Source organism: Octopus sinensis, linkage group LG5 (genome assembly GCF_006345805.1).
Source record: "Octopus sinensis linkage group LG5, ASM634580v1, whole genome shotgun sequence".
NCBI classification, from domain to species: domain Eukaryota; kingdom Metazoa; phylum Mollusca; class Cephalopoda; order Octopoda; family Octopodidae; genus Octopus; species Octopus sinensis.
Window position 1 is genome coordinate 115,789,570 of NC_043001.1, and position 9,432 is coordinate 115,799,001.

Consider the following 9,432-nt stretch of genomic DNA (forward strand, 5'->3'; position numbering starts at 1 on the left):
GAACCATCCAACCCATGCTAGCATGGCAAACGGACAGTAAACGATGATGATGATGATGATTCATTTAATTTCGTCACAGTTTCACTGACTGAAACCTGTTAGTTATAGCTTTTGTTAAGAATGCAAATGTCCAATTCTATCTCATTATTTTTATTAGTATTATTTTTATTATCATTGTTTTCATTATTAGTATTCTTTCACACTGGCAGCCAGAATGTTTGCTGTTTTGAGCTGTGTCTGCCCATCCCACCCCACCACCTATACTGGAAGTCTTTGTCCTCTGACCTCTATCGGATGTCTTTCCCCTGAACACCTCCAATGACCTAAATGCTACCCCATCTTTACTTAGTGTTTAACTCCTATGAAATGTAGTGATTACGTAGCACATAAAATGATGGTGTAGTGTTTGCAGGTAGGAGTCTATTGTATGTTTATGAATTCTGCCAAATGTGAGCTTTCTTTTCAGGCACATGATGCTGCTGTCCCCCACCCCAGGGTCTCGCAGGCCCATACCTTCCACAACCTCAGAGTTGGTACACTTAATATTGGCACATTGAAAGGTAGGGCTGGTGAGATTGTTGAAATGCTTGAATGGAGATGAGTAGATTTGTGCTGTATCCAAGAAGTAAGATGGAGAGGAAGTTCTACTAGGTTCCTCACAGGCAAAGAATACAGGTATAAGATTTTCTGAGCTGGGAACACTGATGGGATCAGGGGTGTGGGTATATTTCTTGCGGACAAATGGGTTGATTAGGTAATCAAGGTAGTCAGAGACTATGACAGAATACTTAAGCTTAGATTAGTACTGCAACATGGATTAGCAACCATTATCTTGACTTATGCCCCTCAGCTAGGGCTACCTGATGAACAGAAAGACCGATGTTATAATACCCTCTTACAGACTACAATATTGACAAATGACAAGGACCTTCTCTTTGTGGCTGGCGACTTCAATGGGCATGTTGGACAACATCCAGGGGACTTCCATGGTGTGCATGGTGGCTATGGAGGGAACCAGGCTGCTGAAATTCTGTGATGCAAATGATCTTATGATTTGTAATATTAACTTCAGGAAACCTGCTAGTCACCTATTCACCTACGGGTCTAGCAGACACACATAAGAGGTGCAGCAATATTACAGGAAGATTAACAGAGAAAGTAGTCTTTGTGTGTGGTAAATGTGCAGGTACAGAAAACAGACTCTCTCAAATGTTAGAAGGGTCTGTAGAAGTAATAGATAGTTTCTGTTACCTAGGTAACCAAGTTAGTAGTGAAGGAGGAAGCTCTGAAGGCATAGTTGTTAGAATAAGAACAGACTAGGCAATATCTAGAGAGCTGCTACCTTTGTTGGTAAAAAAGAGCTATGCTACATGGCAGTGAAATATGACTACAGAGAACACGCAAAGACTTGAAAGAAATGAAGTCAGCCTATTCCACCGGATGGGTAATGTTAGCGTGCATATATGAGAGAGTGTAAATGATTTATGAGAAAATCTGGGTATAAGAGTATTGGAGAGAGAAGTATAGTATGGAAGAGAGAAGGCTACACTGTAATGGATGAGGACAGCTGCATAAAGAAGTTCTAATCTCTGTCTGTGCAGGAAACCTATAAAAGGGGTAAAGCCAGAAAGACAAGGGACAAGCTGGTGAGAAATGATCTACAGAGGTAGACTCTCTTTGAGAAGATAACAAAGGAGCAAGACTTCTGGTGGTTTGTTGTGCTTGAGGAGACACATCAAGCTAAATAACAAAATGGTCATCTATACATACAGGCATACCTTTTACAGCCATAGCTCCACCTTCACATACACACATAATTCTATCCTCTGGCAAAAACCACCCACAATCCACCTCCCTAACAACCCCACCATCCGCTGCAGGCCTCTCCAGTTCTTCTCACCATTACTTGTTATACCTTTAAATATCACCCCTCACCATTATTCTCTTTGGGTAGGTCCCCCCTCTCTCTCTCTCTCTGACTGTCTATATCTTTCTCTCTTCTACTCCCACGTCCCTCCCCTTTATTGTCCTACTGGGTTACCAAGTATCATCTCTGTTGTAAGACAGCTATCCCAATCCCAATGTCATACTTCCACTTATCACCTGGCACATGGCCACTTCTCTTCGTTCCTCTCCTTCTCTCAACTGAGATGGTCTTGTCTTGCAAGCTACTTGGCAATGCTATGGGTGCTGGTGCCACATGAAAAGCATCTGTGCTGGCACTATGAATAAAGCATCCATGCTGGCACCACATAAAAATAAAAACCCATGCTGAAACCAAATTAAAAGCTCCTAGTACATGTTGTAAAGTAATTGTCATTATGAAGGGCATCCAACTGTAGAAACTATGCCAAAATAGAAGACGGGAGACTGGTGTAGCCCTCTGATTTACCAGCACTTGTTAAACATGGAAAACATATATCAAGTAATGATGGTGATGTTGATAATGATGTAGCAGGTAACAACTTCAGACTTGGAGACACAAACCAATCTGGAAAATATCCAGTTAAAGAGCAATTTCTTCTTGATCATGAAATAGGGTAAATAAACTTTCATCCTCATTTTTAAGCAGATTGAATGTTTTTTTTTAATGTAAAAAATACCTATGTAAACCCTACTCTTCACCAGGGTGGGTGAGTGTAAATATAAACCCCTTTCCCCCATCCTCTGTTATTTTAAAAAGTTTTCTCAAAATGGTAAATGTTGTGATAATGAAAGTTTGTGATTTTCATTTTTAATACTTGTAACACATTTTTGGAGCTTTTCTATATTCATGAATGCATTCTTTAAATTTTGGAGGTCTGCCATCATATTCTAACCCTTTCAAATTTTGTTTTCTGGTATGGAAATTTCATCCATGTGTACGCAGCCTATTAATGCTTTAAGTGCATTTTCTTTTTAGCAATTTGATACTAAGTTATATGCATATTTTCAAGTGCCATGCAATATTTTTAGGCTAATTAAGAAATCATACACACAAAGTAGCAGATTCACTGACAAGTTTTGGTATTTTCAGAAGGTATCCTGGAAATACTAATGTCAGCAAAATTCATGACATCACAGCAGCCAATTCAATACAAAAACTAGAAGAACTTGTGTTGGCCTTCCATTATGAAATTTCAAGCTTATATCAAATTCTATCCCACTTTCTCTTTCCTTATGTGGTTGAATGATTGAAATTTCTTTATTTTCAATATCGATAGGCAAATAACAACAAACTGATACCAAACCTAACTTCTCTCTCTTGCTCTGTGAAAATATACGGTTATTTCAGATCTTGGATAATGAATATTTCATCTCTCTACTCACTGACAAATTAATTTCAACTTAGATTGGTAAATTTCATGGTGGAATATTCTATCATGCAATATCAACTGAATCCGTTTCTAATACCCACCCACTACTCACCATCACTTCTGCAAAAGCGACTCAAGCATATGCATAAATGCTTTGTTTATATCTTTTATTACATTTTTTTGACCCATGAGCATGTACACAGAAGTATGGAACATATTTGTAATGTATGTGCATACACTTGAATGAAGGCTTTCCGGCACTGAAGGAAATTAAAACTGCAATTGTAACATTATTTTTGACACTAAACACAAGGACCTGCAGCCTCTAGGCATGTGACCCCAAAAATCTTTCTCTTTCATTAACTGAAAGCATTCTTCAAGACTCCTTAGTTCTACAGATGCAGAGACAGGTCTGATCAATAAGTATCCGGACTGTTGCCATAGTAACAAAGCTACAGCATGCAGAGTGAGGCTGCTTGGCACCTTTAACTCCACTGTGCATGTGCACTAAGTTTTGATGTTCTAGCTCACTTCTACTGTTTACAGCAGTGTTTGAAAGTAATGTGTGTAGTGTATGTTCATCACATTGGCCTGCTCAGAAGCCTATTCAATTTTCAGAGGCCTACACTACCGTCAGAAATTAATTAGCACCCTTGATTTGCTCTTCACTCAAGGTATGTGCTGTCACCTAGTGGCCATATCTCGAACTATTGCTTTGTTGCGAGTTCACTGTTGCGCAGAATGATGACGTAACTTTGTTTGCAGAGCAGTTTGAGAGTCAACAGCCTTATGATGTTGACATAGCAGTGCAACAACAACTTGGAGTGCGGATGCAGACAAATCTTCCTTTGTTTAATAGATATAGGTAGCGCCTCGCAAGGACCGAAATCACACCATACTAAGTTTTCTCATCGCGTAAGACGTTTTGAACAGCTCATAGGTTAATTGATTTAACCTATTTAATGTAGAAATTTGAGAAGTGCTAATTAATTTCTGACGCAAGTGTATGCAAAATTTTAAAGAAGTTTTCATCATTCTCGACACAAACAAGGAGATTTTATGCAACTAAAATCTCAGTGTCCTTTTGGTCAGCTGAAAGCAGTTTTGGCACAAACTTGGTAGATATGCGCCTCATACCCAAATCTTCAGTCATAATGGACTGAACTGAACCATAACTAATCTGTACATTTGATAACATATGGATGGTGATTTGACAATTTCCCCTCACAGTTGCATGCACATCTGTGATGTTTTTCTTAGTTCTGCTGGTTGCAGGTCTCCCAGAACATTCATTATTACCGACATTTTTTTGGCCATCTTGGAAATGTCTGAACCACTTATACACTTGTGTGCGGATCATACACTCCTCTCTATACACTTTCTGCAGCTTTGTATAGGCTTCTGAGTAGGCATCGCCATGGCATCTTTCTCTGTTATGGTCAATGCGACGATCACACATTACTTTGAAGCACTGCTGTAAACAGCAGACGTAAGCTAGAATGTTAAAACTTAGTGTAAATGCACAACAGAGGCCAAGGTCAGTCTGTGCCAAGCACTTTACTCTGCGTGCTTTAGCTTTGTTACTATGGCAAAAGTCCGGATACTTATTGATCAGACCTCATATGTTGTGTCCAAGAGGTACGATGAAGGGGGCCTCAGCTAGACTGCTTACAGGCAAAGGGGCACAGATACAAATTTTACTGAGAGGGCAACAAAGATAGACTAAGCAGTATGGGTATTCTATTAGCAGAGAATTGAAGTATAAGGTGACTGAAGTAGTGTGATAGGATTATTAAGCTAAGAATAACCTTGGTTGATGTAATTGTGTCAGTGATCTCTGCATATGTTCCACATCAAACTAACATACTCAGAAAGGCCACATCTGCAGACACCTTTACAATGAAAGATGATAACATTCACATCATTGCAGGAGTCTTCAATTGACATGTTGGACAGCACTCCAATGGATATCATGGTGAGCATGGAAGCTGTGGTTTTAGTTCCAGAACTGAGGAGGAGACAAGGTTACTGAAGTTTTGTGATGCTCATGGCTTACCAGTCTGCAACACCAAGTTCAGAAAACCTGCCAATCATATTATCACTTATCTAAAGATCCAGAGATGCAAGCCAATATAGAAATGGATGTTGTGGAAGCTCAATGATCTTCCAAAAGGACAGAGATTTAGAGATGTCCTTAATGAAGACTTTGATGAGAAGGGGGAAGAGATAGAGACATATAACATACAAGACAACTGGAAGTTCCTACGAGACAATCTACAAAGAGCAACAGACCAAATCTGTGATTGGAGCAAAGCCTCTGCCAGGCCAAGGTGATGTGGTGGTGACAGTGATGTTGACAGGGCCATAAAAGAGAAGAGATAGGTCTATAAAGAATGGATAAAAGGGTGGGGGTAGCAATTAATCATATTAGAAAGCTAAAAGGGAAGCTAGACATCAGGTTTATCTAGCTATAGTAGAAGCAGAAAAGAAGAGATTTGCCAATGTACTAAAATGGGAAAATAAGAGATTTGAAGTGCTCCGAATTACCAAACAGAGTGTCAGTGAGAATCAAGATATTGTGCAAGTGTGTGCAGGTGGATAATGGTATGCTTACATTTAATGATGTGGACAAGAAAGAGGTGTGGAAAAGTTACTATGAAAAACTGTTGAATGTAGAGAATGAATGTGATAAAGGGAGTCTCCCTCAAGTGAAACCAATGGAGGGACCAGCTGTCCTAGTGGTCAGCAGTATGGTAGACAAGGCAATTAAAAGCTAAGATGCTCAAAATATCTGGTAAGGTAGGATACCGGATAGTCACCTGCAGAGTTAACCAGGTCATTCAGGACGATGTAAATTCTAGTGTTTGGGGTGGCAGCATTATTGTTAGCTGCTACAACAGTAAGGGGGATGCTTTAGACAGAAGTAATTAATTATCAAACTCCTGGACCAGGTGATGAAAATTAGAGAGTTATAGCTCAATTAATTAGGAGCATGATTAAGGTTAGATGAAATGCAGTTCAGTTTCATCTGAGGGAGAAGCACTGTGACACTATTTTCATAGTGAGGCAACTGTAAGAGAAGTATTTAACTAAGAATAAACCATTATACTTGGCATTTGTTGATCTAGAGAAAGCCTTTGATAAAGTGCCCCACTGTTTGATATGGTGGGCTCTGTGGAGACTAGGGATAGACAAGTGGCTGGTGAAAGTTGTACAGACTATGTACAGAAACGCTGTCAATAAGGTAAGAGTTAACCATGAGTCCAGCAAAAAATTCATCAAGGCTCAGTCCTTAGTCTCCACCTTTTCATTATTGTCCTCCAGGCCATAACAGAGAAATTCAAGATCAGCAGCCCTTGGGACAATTATATACTGATGATCTTACCCACATAGCAGACTCCACATTAAAGCTAGAAGAGAAACTCCACTTGTTGAAGCAAAATCTGGAATCTAAGAACCTGTTGGATTAACTTAGTGAAGACTAAAGTCTCAGTAAGCAAGAAAACAGACGGGACCCTCCCTGCTTCAAGTAGGTGTCCCTGTTTGATTTCTGGGAAAAGTGTTGGTAAGAACTCTGTATGGTGTACCCGGTATAAGCTATGGACACACAAGAGGTGCAGTGGATTAACAGGAAGTTTATCAGAGAAGGTAATATTCATACACTGAAAATGCACAAGATCCATAAAACTATAGAGACTTAGGAAATTGATTCTCTCAAAAGCCCTGGTGGCTCATTAGAGATAGTAGGACCAAGTTAGGAGTGGAGGAGGATGCACAGAGAGTGTGATAGCTAGAATAAGAATAGGGTGGAGGAAATTCAGAGAGCTGTTACGTTTGTTAGCTATGAAAGGCTTTTCTCTTCAAGTGAAAGGAAGATTGTATGGTGCGTGTACACAGACATTCTACATGCTAGTGAGATGTAGGCCCTGAATGCAGAGGACATGCAAAGTTAGAGAGGAATGAGGCTGGAATGCTCTGTTGGATGTGTAATGCAAACATACATATTTGACTAGTGCTAGTGTACTGAGACAGAAGTTAAGCTTAAGATGAATTAGATACTCTGTGCAAGAAAAAGACTGCATTGGTTTTGTCCTGTGATGAACAATGATGCTGACACTCCATAAAAAAGTGCTAGTCTCCCTAAGTAACAGAACAAATTGAAATGGGACACTCAGGAAGACATGGGTACTAAAGACGACCTCAGGATGCGAAACTTTTCGGGTAAGATGACAAAGGACTGAAATGCTTGGTACCTTGGTGTACTGAAGAAGCCCCATGCTCCACAGTAGAATTGTTAATACTGGTCCTTCTGGTGAAGAGAATTGGCCTGCAGGAGTCCTGTGCCAGTGCCATGTAAAATTACCCAGGACACTCTGTGGTTGGCACTAGAAAGGACATCCAGCCATAGTAACCATGCTAAATTAGACTAGAGCCTGGTGCAGCTCTCCAGCTCTGGTCAAACTGTCCAACGCATGCCAGCATGAGTCTTTTTGAAGTGAACTTAGTAGAGACTCAGTATCTGAACTGAGAGCTGTAAGTCAGATACAGGAATAAAGGCTAGAAAGACAAGGAAATCCCCTGGTTATTCAGGAATTACCACAATCATCTTCATCATTATCACTGTTTAATGTCCATTTATCATGCTGGAATGGGTCAGATGTGTCTTTTACATGGCACTTGGTATGGTTAATCAGGTTGTCCACGAAAGTATCATGCCCAACAACTGCTACAAATGTAAAGGAAAGGGCTTAGACCGAAGTAATTAGAGGTATGATATTCCTGGAGCAGGTCATGAAAGTTACAGAAAACTGTCATAATTCAACTAATTCAGAAGATAGTTAACAAAGATGAGATGCAATTCGTTTTTGTCCCAGGGCAACTACTGCTGATGCTATCTTCTAAGTAAAGTAACTGCAGAAATATTTAGTCAAATATAAACCACTGTACTTAGGATATGTTGACATGGAAAGAACGTTTGACAGGGCTCGTCGTGCTCTCACTGGGTGGTCAGTATGGAAGTCAGCAATGAATATAGCAATAAATTTAGTGGGTAGGTAGGGGTTCACTAGGGTTTGATTCTCAGTCCCCACTCCTTCATCAGTCCTTCAAGCATACAGAGGAGTTTAAGACTGGTTGCATGTGGGAAGCTCCTGTATCCTGACGATCTTCTTCTTATGGCTGGATTTACAGTAGCATTAAAAAAGGAATATCAGGTGTGGAAGCAATGCTTGGAATCATAAGGCCTAACTAAGCATATCCCAAAGACTTGGTATGCAGGAAAGCAAATACGTTAATAATCTCCACAGGGAAATAGCCTTGTTTGATATGTAGAAAAAGTGTAGATAGAAATTCCATACATTGTAGCCATTACAAGCTATAGACATAAAAGGTGTAGTCAAATCACAGAAAGTTACAAGAGAGAGTACTCATTGTGTTTGGCAGATGTGCAGATACAATAAATACTAAGAACACACAGGAAATAGATTTTCTTCAAATGCTCAGGAGGACCCTTAGTGGTAGTAGATAATTTTTGTTACCTAGGTGACATAATGTAATGAAAATGGATACCCTGAAAACATAGTAGCTAGAATAATAACTGAGAAAAGCTCAGAAGGCTATTCTCTTGATTGTTAACAAGGGCCTCTTCCTCAGAGTGAAAGACAGATTGCACAAATGGCTATACAGCACAGTAGTGAAAAAAGGGCTGTGAATGCAGAGGACATTTGAAGGTTCGAAGGAATCAAGCAAGCATGCGCTGATGGATGTGCAATGTTGGTGTAAATAAACAACAAAGCAGAAATGTGACGAGAGAAAAATTCAGTATAAGAGGTATCAGGTGTAGTGTGCAAGAGAGGAGACTGCTCTGGTACGGCTACACGAATGCATGTGTGTAAGGACAGCAGCATAAAAGTGCCAGTTGCTACATGTGGATAGAACATGTGAAGAGGAAGACTAGGAAGAGGTGGAACGAACTGGTAAAAGTGACTTTCAGAAGTTGAGCCTCACAGAAGAGATGGCTGGCTATTTGCCATCTTCCTAACAACCACTCCCTTCACCCATATTCACCTCTCACTGCATTCTCTTCCTCTTTATCTCCCACTTACCTTTTGCTCTCTCTGATCTATAAGCACACAAA

At 40.0% G+C, this 9,432-nt stretch overlaps 1 protein-coding gene across 1 annotated transcript in view; it reads right to left on the reverse strand.

The window, feature by feature from the left end:
* LOC115212249 overlaps positions 1-9,432 on the reverse strand; it is a 142,050-nt gene that overhangs the window by 114,731 nt on the left and 17,887 nt on the right. Inside the window, exons 3-4 of the mRNA XM_029781087.2 lie at positions 2,393-2,491; positions 514-774 (exon numbers count right to left, since the gene is read on the reverse strand). Coding sequence (XP_029636947.2) covers positions 514-774; positions 2,393-2,491 — 360 coding nt within the window. The remainder of the gene's footprint in view (positions 1-513; positions 775-2,392; positions 2,492-9,432) is intronic.